The sequence below is a fragment of the Scomber scombrus genome, chromosome 18 (assembly GCF_963691925.1).
Source record: "Scomber scombrus chromosome 18, fScoSco1.1, whole genome shotgun sequence".
Classification (NCBI taxonomy): domain Eukaryota; kingdom Metazoa; phylum Chordata; class Actinopteri; order Scombriformes; family Scombridae; genus Scomber; species Scomber scombrus.
In genome coordinates, this window is record NC_084987.1 from 28,198,482 (window position 1) to 28,213,373 (window position 14,892).

The 14,892-nt window shown below is 39.5% G+C and overlaps 1 protein-coding gene across 1 annotated transcript in view; it reads right to left on the reverse strand.

The window, feature by feature from the left end:
- The window catches only part of LOC133998944 (junction plakoglobin-like), a 161,941-nt gene that overhangs the window by 23,784 nt on the left and 123,265 nt on the right, over positions 1 to 14,892 (reverse strand). Inside the window, exons 10-12 of the mRNA XM_062438002.1 lie at positions 5,951 to 6,169; positions 5,483 to 5,635; positions 3,366 to 3,485 (exon numbers count right to left, since the gene is read on the reverse strand). Coding sequence (XP_062293986.1) covers positions 3,366 to 3,485; positions 5,483 to 5,635; positions 5,951 to 6,169 — 492 coding nt within the window. The remainder of the gene's footprint in view (positions 1 to 3,365; positions 3,486 to 5,482; positions 5,636 to 5,950; positions 6,170 to 14,892) is intronic.

Here is a 14,892-nt window from a genome sequence, read left to right on the forward strand (position 1 = left end):
TCATTATTATAATAAGAAGTTAAATAAGTTATGCTTAATCACAGCAGTGTATAGTGCTTAATGCGCCATCTATTGTAATGTTTAGGTACTGCAACAACTAACAGATTACAGTGAAATCAGGACTGAAGACACAATAACTAAAATATAGGTGGTGTCTCTTTTTAAGCATATTACCTTATTGGTAACTGTAATTTAACTGCTGGTAACTTTAGGTTATGTGAGTGAAATGGGCATTTTATCATGTCTAATTATATTTTTTTATTCCTCTCTCTGTGGGTCTGAGATACCATACTGGGACAAAACAGGGAACATTATAGTGTTGTTTTTAGATTGGTTTTCCTTTCTTATTTTTATTTTTTTGCTGCAGTATGAAGTGGTTCTACGGTTTGTTTGACACTAACCCTAGGACCACAACCATCAAATTGCGCCCCCCCCCAAACATTTTTGTCACCAGCCGCCACTGTTCATGAGTGAGGGTAAGATGGAGGGTGAGAATGACAGGCGAATCGGTGCGGCATCAGCAGTAATGTGGGTGTTGCACCGGACTGTCCTGGTGAAGAAGGTTTACCGGTCTGTCTAAGTTCCAACCCTCACCTATGGTCACGAGCTTTGGATAGTGACCGAAAGAATAAGATTGCAGATACAAGCGGCTGAAATGAGTTTCCTCCGGAGAGTGTCTGGGCTCAGCCTTAGAGATAGGGTTAGGAGCTTGGACACCAGGGGGAGGCTAGGAGTAGAGCCGCTGCTCCTCTGCATCAAAAGGAGCCTGGATGACTGACAATTTTCTGCAACTAAACTCAGAAGTAATTGTGCCTGGCCCCAAACACCTCAGAGATACATTATCTAATGATATAACTACTCTGGATGGCATTACTCTGGCCTCCAGCACCACTGTAAGGAACCTATAGAAGATATATTTAATCAGGATTTGTCCTTCAACTCCCACATAAAACACATTTCACATCCTGTCTCAAAATCATGCAGAAAAAACTAGTCCATGCATTTGTTACTTCTAGGCTGGACTATTGTATTGTAAAAAAAAAAAAAAAAACTGTGTATAAGACAGTCTATTTCGGGGGGTGTCATGCAGGGAAAAACACTCTTTTATTTGAATGCACCATTAGTTATTCATTTATAAACACGTGTTTATAGTCCAAAACTTTTTCAACTTTTTTTTAAAAACACAATCAAAACACAAATATTACACCTGAAACAGTGTGTCGGGTTAATGGTTAATGGTCCGGTAATGATTTGCTTAACTGAACTGGACCAGTATATTAACTCAGACCAGGTCCAGATTAGGCTCATCATCAGAGCTGTCGCTGTCGCTGTGCGCAAATATTGCGCCCGAGTCACTGTATTGTCATTGTCCCCAGACTCTGTGTCAGTCCCAGAGTCAAACAAAGCATCATCCTCTGTTCCATCCAGTGGAAAAACAACAAAGTTTGTGAATCTTTTAGGCTTCAGATCTGTGCTCATACTGTGTGTCGTTGCCACAGCTCAATAAAAGCTGCTCATCTGTGCCCTTTTGCGCATCACGCTTCAACATCAGCTGCTGTCCCGAACTAATGTCTGAAATACTTCTGATCAACACACTGAATCAGCAACGGCCGCTGAACCATCCTGGTTTTATTTTTTTATTTTTCCGTACAACATACAGCATTAATGGATCATCTATCTTCATTAGCTGTTAACACAGCTGGAGTGCACAGTGCATGCTTGACACAGCTGTTTATAGATCATACGCGTGGATGCTCACATTGATATGTTCAGCGTTATAGTTATAGTTATTGTTCTTAGTGTGGACGGCCTTTTACATACCTTTAATCATATCCAGAGCCTTCAGTTATCATACTCCTCTCCTGTGGAACCATCTTCTAGATTCAGTCAGGGGGAAACAGACCTCCTCTCTACATTTATGAATAGGCTTTCCTTTTTGATAAAGCTTATAGTTAGGGCCGGCCAGGCTTCCTGTGGACTGTACCCTAGTTATGCTGCTATAGGCCTAGACTGCCAGGGGACTTCCCATGATGCACTGAGCTCCTTTCTGCTCCTTCCTCTCTTTATCTGTTCATATTTATGTGCAATTTAATCCATGTTACTAACTTAATTTATTCAACTGAGTTTTGGAGCTCTCTTGTCTGACACGTTCCTGTGGAAGCCAGGGACGTCAACCATATCCTGCACGCTACTATTATTATTATCATTACTCATACTTCTTTAATTATTATCTTTGTGGTTGTTGTGCTTCTCTGTGTCTCCCTCTCTTCCCTCTCACTCAGACTCTTGCTCCTCTCTCCTTTCTTCCCTCTCTCAACTGTTCGAGGCAGATGGGCGCCCACCTAGAGTCCGGCTCTGCTTGAGGTTTTTTCCCGTTAAAAGGGAGTTTGTCCTTGCTGCTGTTATGTTGGTTAAGGTGGAATGTTTGGGTCATTAAATTCAAGTGTACGGTCTAGACTTGCTCAATGTAAAGTGTCTTGAGATAACTTTTGTTGTGATTTGGCCTAATGTAAAAAAAACTGAATTGAATCGAATGTAAACCTGCCCATTGAGACGTACAGTACACTGGAGATAGGTCAAAGGTCATTGACCAGAAGTGTATGGACGGCCTCATTTAATTCTTTTGCAGCTGCCTGTAAGACATACTATGACACAGTACACAGGAACTTCTGGGACAGCCCTTGCAGTTCAGGTGGCAGCCATGAAGACCAGATCTCCAAAGAGGCAGTAAAGTGCAGTGCATTGTAGTAGTGGTATAAATATTGAATGAATGAATATTGTTTGTTGATGTCACATTATTTTACAGTTATATTAGTAGTAGTATGTATTGTGTCAACAGGCATTTGACAGTGCTGATCTGTACTGTTTGTTTTTACAGCTGCTGGAAGTGAGGCAAGATATACTAGCTGCAGATGACATGGACTTCTGGAGGGGCATCACAACTGATTTGATCTTTGACAGTGATTCTGGGTGGATTGTTTTGTATCCAGGAGCTCACTGACCTGTGTGCCACACTTCAGGCAAGACTGGAGGCAAAATCGAGGAACACCACAACTCATCACAGATGTCTGCACAGTCATTCCGACAAAATGCCATCAAATACATATTACCCACACATGTATCTTTATGGGAGCACAGCCCTCACTAACATCTAAGAGGGATAACTTGAAGTGACCAGAGTTTGAATCTCACCGATGGGGCAGATTGTGCCATATGTAGCCGTAGGAACTGGACCACAATTTGAAGGAAGGCAAAGGGGGAACAAACTGTGGACTTCACACACTGTAACAGCTATGCTGCCTTGGTGTGTTTCACGGTGAGCATTCAAGGGCCTGACAATTCTGGTTTTCATGCAGTGAGTGTACCTGCACAAACAGTGGTATGGTCTGCATGCTGGCAATCTCTCCTCTGTTTATGGGGTCTCTGGCCAGAATGTGAAGTGCCCCTGTGCAGCCTTCAACTATTTCCTCCATACGAACACCATCCTGATAACAGATACAGATAGAAAGACAGAAACAAAGAGAGACATCAAAGACAGAAATAGACCAGATAACCTAACGCTGCTTCATCTGTTGGGTTCAGACAGCAGTACATGAAGCTCAGCAGTAAAGCACTTCTTTTGTGAATAAAATGTGTTTGCAAACGGATCAGAACAGACAGAACTGTTTGGGGTTGTGACAAAGTGGGTGAGAACTCTCCTTTACAAACCACTTGTCCCTCACATGTTCATCTTATACATTATACCATATTATTTTCTTCATTTGTTCATTTTGCTATAATTTACCATTAGTATTGCAACATTACAGGTTTGTCTGTGTTAGCATTATGTTACAGTTTACATCAAAGTATATTAGTTATTTTTAGTTATCTTCATTATGTTGTATGTTTTAATATTGTGCAATTGTTTGTTCCTTTGTTCAAATTAGCCAATCAGGACTATTTTTTTGGAGGGGCCTGCCCAGCATTTCCTGATTTTTATTGTATTGGTGATGTCATGCTGACATAACTGGGCCAAACCAATTGGAGGTGTCTTTTGTTTCTTTAATGCATTCTGGAGTAATATATTAAAGATAACTTGCCTTTTATTGAGTCATTTAGTTATGTAAATGTGGCTGTAAGGGAGATGAAATGTAATTTGATTTCCTTGTATTACGGTTACAAGTCTGGGTCCCCTTTAATTGATATGGTGCTGGCTGGAGCAGTTAAGGTGTGAACTGAACATATAATAATTAGCAATAATAATTTAATTTTAGCCCAATTTTGTCTCCAATTTATTACTTTTAATTATATTTAAATGTCTTTTTTTGCCATGTGTTTCTTTTATATCCTGTCTTGATGCATTTTATGTTTTATGTGAAGCACTCTGAATTGCCTTGTTGTTGAAATGTGCTATACAAATAAATTTGCCTTGCCTATAAAGTCAGTTGGGATTTTGGCAAGGGAGGGAGAATGAAATCCATGCTGTCACAAACACATGCTTTTGTTTGATTTATTAATATGAACACATTTTCTTTCTTTTTTTTGTTTTTTTTGGCTGAGCTACATGTGTAATAGAGAGCATTGTAAATAAATCTTCACCTCTGAGAACTCAAGATGTCTGCTAAGTCTGCCTACACACCACCTTACTGGACATTTGAGCTACACGGGGGTTGTCCATCATGTTAATAATTATTATTATAAATTATTCCAGTGGCATACGTCAAGTTCAAACAAGTGATTTAAGAAGTTAGTGGAGTTAAAAGAGTTTGCTGAATCCGACTTGTAACACTCGTACTTGCAAACCCTGTGGATGATAAAAAGATTTAGAATAAGTATATAAAATCACTTTAAGATTGGCATCATTTATGAGACTGCACATGAAAATGTAAGTATTCTGTATGTCCTTGCCCAAGGTTCAGTGGTTTCATTGACTACATCATACTGAAGCAGAAAGAAAAAAAAAAACATTTTCTTAGCCAATGTTGAGTTTGCTCTTATAGATAGAGGTGATTGTGTATCAAAACATCCTCAATAATGATGTGAGAGTTTCCCTGTTACACAGCTGGCACCAGAGGGGCTGATAATGGATCACTTTGCTGATTCCAACAGTTCCATGGAGTTCATTTGGTTTTTTTTTAACAAAACAATCCCATCACTGTTCACACTGTTCACACATCATGCATGCATTCATTTCCATGCTGTTGTCCAGTCTGTTGCATGTTCACAATGTTACTTTAAGTTCAGTAGAGAACTAGGCCTATAAATCACATCATGAGATGTAAAGGATTATTTCTGTGGCTAACAAGGAAGTAACATGCTGTTTATCACAGCTGAGCTGAAAAGTGAATGTTGGTACATTGGCCAGTGCTAAAAGCTACTTAGTCAGTGACAAGGTTTATTCAGTTGAGCTTTGGTGTGTAAGATCTGTTTGTACAGAACATCTCCAATTGGTAAAATATGTGTTCAGGGAAACAAACATCTCTGTTTGTGTGTGTGCTCCCACCTGGTATGTCTGCTGAGCAGAGGAGGCGTGTCTTTGCGTGTCCTGGTGAGCCTTCAGCAGCAGGTTGACCAAACGTGGAATAGCACCTGCCTCCCTCAGTGGTGCCTGATTGGCCGGGCACAGTGCAAGGTTCCGGATCAGGCCAACTGTAGCCTGAAGAGATGACAGAGAGGTCAGGGGGAACAGAGACATCAAAGACCTCAACAGTATAGTACCTCAACTATAAAACAACCTAATCCACAACAAACTCCTAAAGGATTGTTGCCCAGACAGAATCAACCGTAATTAGCTTAGATCTTAGGCTGCGTTCAGACTACAGGCAAATCTGATTCAAACTGATTCCTTCTCTAATCCGATTTTTAACCTCCATTCCTCTCGTTCTTTTTCCAACTTTCCTTTTGTTTCCTTCTTTTCCTTTCTTTTTATCTAGCCCACATTCTACTAATACAGAGTACTGCCTCCCCTCACCTTTACTACAGGCCAGTAGTGTGGCTGTCCCAGCAGTTTAACAACCGCAGGGATACCATAGTGCAGCCGCACAGCATTCTGGGCCAGCTCAGCGTCCTGATGGCGGGATGTGAGGTGACGCAAGGCACAGACCGCTGGCTCAGCAACATCCTCCTTTTCCCCAGCACGAAGCACAGCATGGATCAATGCCTCCACACCACCATACTGAGTCACCAGAGTCTGAGGGATAACAGGTAGGGAAAAAAAGAATTGATCTGTAATGCCACATGCAGGTCCATGTGTGTGTGTGTGTGTGTGTGTGTGTGTGTGTGTGTGTGTGTGTGTGTGTGTGTGTGTGTGTGTGTGTGTGTGTGTGTGTGTGTGTGTGTGTGTGGTACAGTGTTTTGTTAAGATCTCAGCTGCTGTGTACACCCCATACCTTAGACAACCTGCACTCTGGAGGAAAATCTATTTTAAAAAAGCAATGTATTATATTGATATTTACCTTTTCTGTCTTTGGTTTCCAGCCTGGGTGTACACACACACACACACACAAAATGTATTTTTGTTGTTTTCTTATTGAATTCATATACACAGGAAAATAGAACGTGACCAGCTTTTATATATGAGGGGCCGTACAAGCCATAATTCATTCTGGCTCTCTCACACACATACATTCTCCTTACACATACATATATTTTCACTCTCACACACATACATACATTCTCCTTACACATACATATATTTTCACTCTCACACACATACATTCTCCTTTCACATACATATATTTTCATTCTCACACACATATATTTTCACTCATATTTATACATTTTCATACTATAAGTAATATATGTATGTACAAGGAAAATGCAATCAAAGCAGGAAGGATTTTGTGACAGGAGATATGTGATTTTAACATGATTAGCAAGCTAAACTACAGTTAAATCCATCTTCAGATCTGTCTGAACTGTCAAGTAGCCCATTTACAGTCCAGCCAGTTTTTTTTGTTTTGTTCTTCAGATTCTGTGCTTCAGCACTTTCAATTGTAAATGTAATAATGGGTAGTACATTGAACTTCCATGTCTCAGCTGTAATTTGAGTATGTTTACAACAAGACAGAAAGAGCTGTGTGGGAGTTACAGCCAATTTTTTTTACACATAGTGACCAAAGTTTAGAGATTCAAGTAAGTGTACCGTGAAAACCTGTAAATAAGATGCACCGGTGCGTCTTATATGCCGGTAAAATGCAGACCGAGATTGGATCAGGATTTGATTATAGGTATGTAAAGGGCCGTCCACACTAGAAGCGATAATTATAACTATAAATATAAAGATAACAATGTAAGCATCCACACTTATGAATTTTGATGTCCTGTAAACAGCTGTGTCAGGTACGCACTGCACGCTTCAGCTGTGTTGGCAGCTAATGAAAATAGGCTATTGATGACCCGTTACTGCTGTAACAAGCCTTTCTCAACAAGCCTAAAATAAGAGCTGCATTTAAAAGTCAAAATGTGCATCCTATAATAAAGTGGATCAATCATATTGGGCTCATTCCTATTTTCTGTGCCTTCAGTTTAGATTTGAATGGGTATGTCTGCTCAGAAGATTTGTGCTCTGTCTCTAGTGGAACTTCACAATCGCCATGGTGTCAGAACATATGAGACAAACTGGTTTTGAACTGCCCATGGAAGTTTTTTTTTTTCATTTTACACAAATAACTACAGTCTCTGTGTAATGGACTCTGAGCACTTATGGTAGTTCACCCATGTTGATGAAAACACAGTATACGGTCTCTGTTATAGTACATTCAATACATTTATGTTTAACACTGTACGTGGTCCCAATCAAAAAATGACTACTACTATTAAGGAAGTGAAAAAGGGACAGAGATTGAATGTATTTTAGTAGTTATATTAATATTAAAAATGGATATAATGAACCACACAGTAACTGTGCCCCGTAATAATGTGGTTCAAGATACCTCTTATTTAGCCCAAAACAGCCATTACTTATGACATTTATGACAGCCGGGACTAACTCATTTTGACACCACACTAATCAAATAAACACATCAGGTTCAGTGAACTATAGCATGAACTGCTTCACACACTTGCTCATGTGGGAATGTTGGGTCTCTTTATAAATTAAAACTTGAAGAGTACGGTTTAGAACCTGCTCTATGTGTAAAGTGCCTTGAGATAACTTTGTTGTGATTTGGCGCTATACAAATAAAGATTGATTGATTGATTGATTGACAGGAAATGGATTCCTGTGGGTGCATGTAGTGGGGGTAATGCAGGACAACATCACCTCAGTCAGTGTAAATATGAAACCAAACAAGAACTAAAACACAACCAATTAATTTTACTTTCTTGGTTAGAACCAATTGAACAGTTGTGAAAGCGAAGAAATACTGATGTTATGAAAGTAACAGAGAGTGGAGTTTGGTGGATCTTCTTTTGTTAAAAATTAAATTGAGGGGCAAAATTAGGAATGCTGAAAATATTGTAATAATTCAAATAAAGTCTTCATGTCTCCTAATTAAGACACACTATGTCATATATATACATATTATATTATAATTGGGATATGTTACATTTATTTATTTATTTTTTAATTGAGGTTTTTCATCAGAAACATAAAAAAAAAAAAAATGAAACAAAACACACACAAAAAAAACCCCAACAAACAACCCTCCCCCCACATCCCCAGGCAGCCAAGGATGTAACACATAGACAGGTTTAAGACATTTTGAGGTTGCAATCAGCTACATAATAGTTGCCAGGTCTAAAGATCCATCAATCAACGGGTGCAGCCACACACTTACACAACACACATATATAGAAAAAAAGACAAAAAAGAAAGGAGATTATAGTGGCTTGCTTGGCATTGTGCATTCTTGCTACTGACAGTTCCATGTATACAATATCTAATAAAGAATTTAACCAATGAGTCCGAGAGAGAGAGTGAGGCGGTTGCCAGCGAAGTGCTAGCATCTTTTTAGCAGCTGTCAGACCAGCAAATAATAAAACAGAATAATGACATTAAGATAAAGTTAAGACAGAGGTATCATTCAGTAAAAACTGTTTAGGACTGTAAGGAATTTCAACATTTAGAAATGAAGACAATGTAGACGATACCATTTTCCAAAAAATGTCAACTCTTGGACAATGCCAATACATATGCATAAAAGTTCCAATATCATGATTTAGGCAGAGCTCGCAGTTCGGGGAGGATATAAATTTAATAGAATTAAATAGGAGTAAGATACATCCTAGGTATGAATTTAAAATGTATCCATTTATGATTTGGGTTTTTAGAAGTATGATCTAAGTTTTTCCAGACAGTTGTTCAACACATATCCTCAACAGAAATGTCAAGATCTCTGCTCCAAGTCTGATCGATATTTAGAGGTTTACAGAGTTTAAAAACGCATACATTTTAGATGTTAACCCTTTAGTCTGACCTCTGGCATCTAGTAAAGAATGGAGCGCATAGGTTGCCAAATTTTCACCCCATGGAACACCATAGGTACGAATAGCTAGTCTGAGTCTGAGGTAAAACAAACAAGAGGTCTTAGGAACATTATACAGAAAACATAAATTGTCAAAGATCATCCCACTTTCTTCCCAAACATCCGCTAGAATATTAATGTCCTTATTAGCCCATTGAGGAAACTGAAAGGGAGCTCCCCCCATGGTAAGGTCAAAATTATTAAAAAGGGGGTTCTGGGTGTACCATTTTTGAAAAATCTGACAATGTTTCTCTACCGCCTGCCATGTTGACAGTAAAAAAGACATAACTGGCCCAAGTTGGCATTTAGCATTTTTGACGGGAAGAGCAGAAAAAATTTGATCTTGTAACCTATGTGGATGGGCTAGATTTTCTTCAATTGGTCTCCAAGAGACCCATACAGATGGATGAAACAGATACAGGGCGTATTATAGAAGACCAGAAATACAGTTTGAAATTTGGAACATTTAAACCACCATCCTTTTTGCTCCTTTGTAATGTAGACAATTTAAGACGTGGTCATTTTCCACCCCAAACAAGTTTAGAAATGATCATACTCAAGTTGTCCCAATAGTTTTTAGGAAGTGGAAGAGGAATCATATTTGAAAAAAAATGTATTCTTGGGAGAATATCCATTTTGATTATGGATATTCTAGCTGACATTGAAATGGGTAATTTATATAGGTTCAATATTTGGATGTTGTCTAATACTCCAGAGGTTCAAGTGAAAGAGCAAACAGGAGTGGAGAGAGAGGGCAACCTTGGCGTGAACCTGTACAAATAGGGAATGGAGTCGACAAAATATTGTTAACTGTAACTACAGTTGTAGGGTTTGGAGCAGAGAACCTTAACCATTTCAATGAAAGCCTGCCCAAAACCAAGTCTACCAAAGACCTCCCACAAGTACTGCCACTTGAGCCGATCAAAAGCTTTTTCGGAGTCGAGGGACAGCACTGCGCAGGGGTCCCCGATATCTTTGGAAAAATGTATCACATGTAGTAACCTACGTATAATATCTCCTGCTAGGCGGGATTTCACAAAACCAGTCTGATCCTGATGTACTAACTTGTTTAAATTAGGCTCAATTCTTGACGCTAAGACTTTAGCATATACCTTCAATTCGGCACACAAAATACTCAAGGGCCTATACTTATTGCAAAATAAAGGGTCTTTCTTAGGTTTAGGAAGGACAGCAAGAAGAGCCATATTGACATCTCTAAGAAATGAACTGAAGCCAATATCATATCTAACATATATTGACCAAGTTCTTCCCAAAATGTAGGGTAAAATTCTGGAGGAATACCATCCCATCCAGGAGATTTTCCTCTTTTCATGCTAAGAATAGCATTTTTAAGCTCATTTAGAGTAAAAGGGGCCTCCAACTGTGTTGCTTCCTCCTGAGTTAAAGAGGATAGATTAAGAGTTTTCATGAAATCATTGCATTTCGAGATGTCTGGTGTTAACTCTGAATTGTAGAGATTAGACTAAAAGTTGCAAAATTCTGTGTTTATATGTTGCGGATCTGTTAATATTCCGTCTGAATATTAACTAAATATTAAAAATAACTTTCATTTTGTTTGATCCTCAACGAGAGCAGATGACTGGGCCTGGATCCATTGAAATAGTAGTTTCTCCTAGTTCTCAACATTAAGAATTCTGCCCTTTGCCTCAGCAATGAGTTTAGCTCAGAGCGTGTGACATCAAGGATCACTTTAACATCATCAGAAGGAGAAGCTTGATGGATATTTTCGAGATCAGATAATTTAGCGTATAATTGATTTATTTTCTCTAACCTAGTTTTATTCTGATAGGCTGAAAATGATATTGCAGAATTGCGTATAAATCCCTTTAAAGCACCCCAGAAAAACCGTGGGTCATCAACAGAACCCTCATTTATAGTTATATATTTTTGTAACTCATCTTTAAAGAATTGACAAAAACTAGCATTATTAAGCAAAGATGAGTTAAAGCGCCATCTTATTGCTTTTTTGGGTGTATTCTTAAGGGTGATCTTAGACATCACAATATTATGATCAGAAAGGGGAGTAGGTAGAATCATTGCACTGTGAATTTTAGCTATCAATGAAGCAGAAATAAAAATGTAATCAATACGGGAATAAGATCTGTGCCTATTAGAATAAAATCTATATAGAGTCAATGTTGGATTAATTACACGAAAAGTGTCAATAAGGCTAAAGTCATCTATAAGTTTAGTGAGACTATTTGAGGAAGCATTTTGGGAGTGATGATTTGAGTAATTTGAGCGATCAATCGTAAGATAAGTGGCATTCATGTCAGCGCCGAGAATTAAGGAAAATTCCTGCATATTGGATAGCAGGTCTATTAAATAAGTAAAAAAGTCTGGGTTATATTCATTTGGAGCATAAATGGATACAAAAGCCATTTAATGCCTTCTAGAATTGTTTTTATATATGATATACGGCCATCAACACTCCCATAATTTTCCAGAATAGTAAGTGACAAATTACGTTATAGCACCACTAAAGAGCCTCTAGATTTAGATGAGACAGAGCTGGAAGCCACTGCATAATAATTTTTATTGCTAAAACGGTTAACATCGTTACTTCCCAAATGTGATTCCTGAATAAATGCCACATGTACTTGCTGCCTACATAGAAGGTCTAGGCAAGCAGTATACTTTACAGGATTATTTTGCCCATTGGTATTGAAACTAGCAAATTGTAATGTAGTCATATCGAAGTTAACATTTTAGGATACAAGGAAATGTTAAGTGAGCCTAACTCTAGCCTTAAGAAAGTTCTCAAATACAGGTTCCACAACATAATAAAAAGTAAATGCCACATCTGTCTATGTACACACCTGTCCAATAAATTACAAACCCGACAATTATCCCTTTCATACCCTTGCCGCTCGACCCCAACAACAACAAAAAAACGAAAAAAACAAACAAAAACAGACACAAACATAACCACTCAACTGTTGAGTGGGGAAAAACAATAAACAAAACCCTAACTATTGGACACTTCACACTGAGAAAGTTGACAAAGCCCAGTGGATAATGCCAGTCCCCATCGTAACCAAAAAATTCAGTTGCATTTCAACTTTAGTAGGCCTATGTACTTAGAAAACAACAATAACAACAAACTTAGTTACTCTTATTAATTCAGTCATATAATAGTCATTTGCTGATCACATGGAGGGAGATTGAACTTAACAGACAGAGAAAGGGATAAATCTAAGTACATTCGCCTACCGGTAGGTTACCCGGCAATACGCCACTCATCAGCGCATTCAATCCGGACCGTTGTCGCTGGACATCACAACGTTAGTTTCCGCAGTGTCCTCCTTCTCCAAGCCTAAAAAGACATCGGCTTCCCTGCGGGTGTTGAAAATATGATAGGCGGATCCCTTGACCAGCTTCAGCTTTGCAGGAAACAAAAGAAAAGCCTGGTAGCTCAGTTTCCTTGCTTCATCCATGGTTGTAGAAAACTCCCGCCGCGGCGAAATAGTGAAGTTGCTGTAATCAGAGCTGAGGGTAATTTCTCTGCCGCTTTCATGCCTCGGTGGGCCTTCCTCCCCGCGTGCAGCCTCTCGCGCCGCCTGAAAAATGCGATCCCTGTCGGTAGATTTGAGCAAATAACAAATAATCGTTCTGGGTGTCGGGCGATCGGGTTTCTCCGGTCCGACTCGGTGTGCCCTCATGCCCTCCGTCTTTGGACCTTTCAGTTTGAGATGCCATTTGGGGAGGGCTTTAGTGACATATTGACAAACATTTCCACCCTCCACTCCCTCTGGGACACCCCGTATCCGTACGTTATCTCAGCGGCTTCTGTCTTCAAGGTCAGCCAGCTTTTGCTCCAGTTCGGATATCCTCCGTCGGGTGGCACTTGTTACTTTTTCCGTGGTATCTGTACGTTTGGTGAGAGTTGAAGTAACCTTCTGCAGTTTAGCCACATCTTGAGTAACAACATCAACGTCCACATGTAGTTTAGTGAGTGTATCGCTCAGTTCTTTAAATTTCTCATCCAAATAGTCTCTGTTTTTGGCCATAGCTAATTCAACTGCTTTGGCAATAACCTCCTGATCCATGATGCCAAACAGGTGTGCTGAGTTGACGGCCGGTCGGTGTGTGGTCGGATTAGCACTTGTTAGTCAAAAGTTCTTGTTGTTATTAACTCCTGGGTGCTTAACTATTAAGTTTCAATGCATCGCACAAAGAGAAAAAATTTATTACCGCAGTTATTTAAAAAGTTTGGGGAAAAAGGGCAAGAGCCTCTAGGTAGACGCAGCCATCTTTCATACAGGTCACGTGACACCAATTGGGATATGTTTTATAGTAAATCAACGTTACGACTAAAGCCTGATTTATGCTTCTGCGTCGGAACGATGCCGTAGCTACGCCGTTGTTCCGACACCGTTGTTGACCTTTCGAAGTTCTGCGTCGAGGGGAACGCGTTGCTCTGCAATTCACCGGGGGGTGTGACTGTGTGTGTGTGTGTGTGTGTGGTATCCGTATCCTTGTTTATCTTCCGGTCACAATAGACAATGATGACCAAGGTAGAGCGGGTGTGTTTGGAGTTGGAGCTCATCAATATTGAAGATCAAATGATTTTATTGCAAATGTTGAGGCGCAGGCGACAGAAAAGACGTTTGCGGAGGTGGTCTGTAGAAAATAAACGAAACTGCCAGAGGAACTGACGTTTTGAGCGGACCAATCACAGCCCTTGCGGTCTGCGTTGCCGTGACACGTAGTTAGGATTTTTTGGAGGTGCACGTCAGGCTACGGCGTAGGGGTCCGCGTCGACGCAGAGGGCTACACGTAGCTACGCCGTCGATGTGACGCAGAAGTATAAATCAAGCTTAAGGGTACCAAATCTTAACATTGTGTCTCATACTGAATACTGTACATCAAAATGACCATTTTATTAAAATTGTCTGTTGAAGTCATAATAATACTGTGAACATGCACATCTATAAACTTGTACATTTTGTCTGGGGCAGTTTTTCATGTCACTGTAGCCAACACAGCATCAGTACAGCTCAGAACATCATCTGGTCAGAATCACCTTTGACCCTGAGATGAGTCAATTGGACCAGGACCATTATGGTGATAATCAATTATCTATCATGGAATAAGTAGATTAGTTATGCTTGATCATATTAATCTTTTTCAGGTTTTAATGAATTGATTCATCAAGCTGATGTCATATCAATGCCAGAATGATACATCCTGTGTTCTGTGTTATAGAACTACTATGTTATAGTATGCATTTTATAATCATAAAATACTGAATGAATGATCATGATGAAAAGTTTTGCGGTAAAAAGTTGGAAATTAGATCCTCAAAGTAGCTTTGATGAATCTGATTGGCTGACACAAAAGCCCTCCCCAGGATAAAAAACTAGCTGCACCCCTCCAAAACCGGCTTTGCGTCAGGTTTTGCTCTGCTAATCTTCTTTTCTTT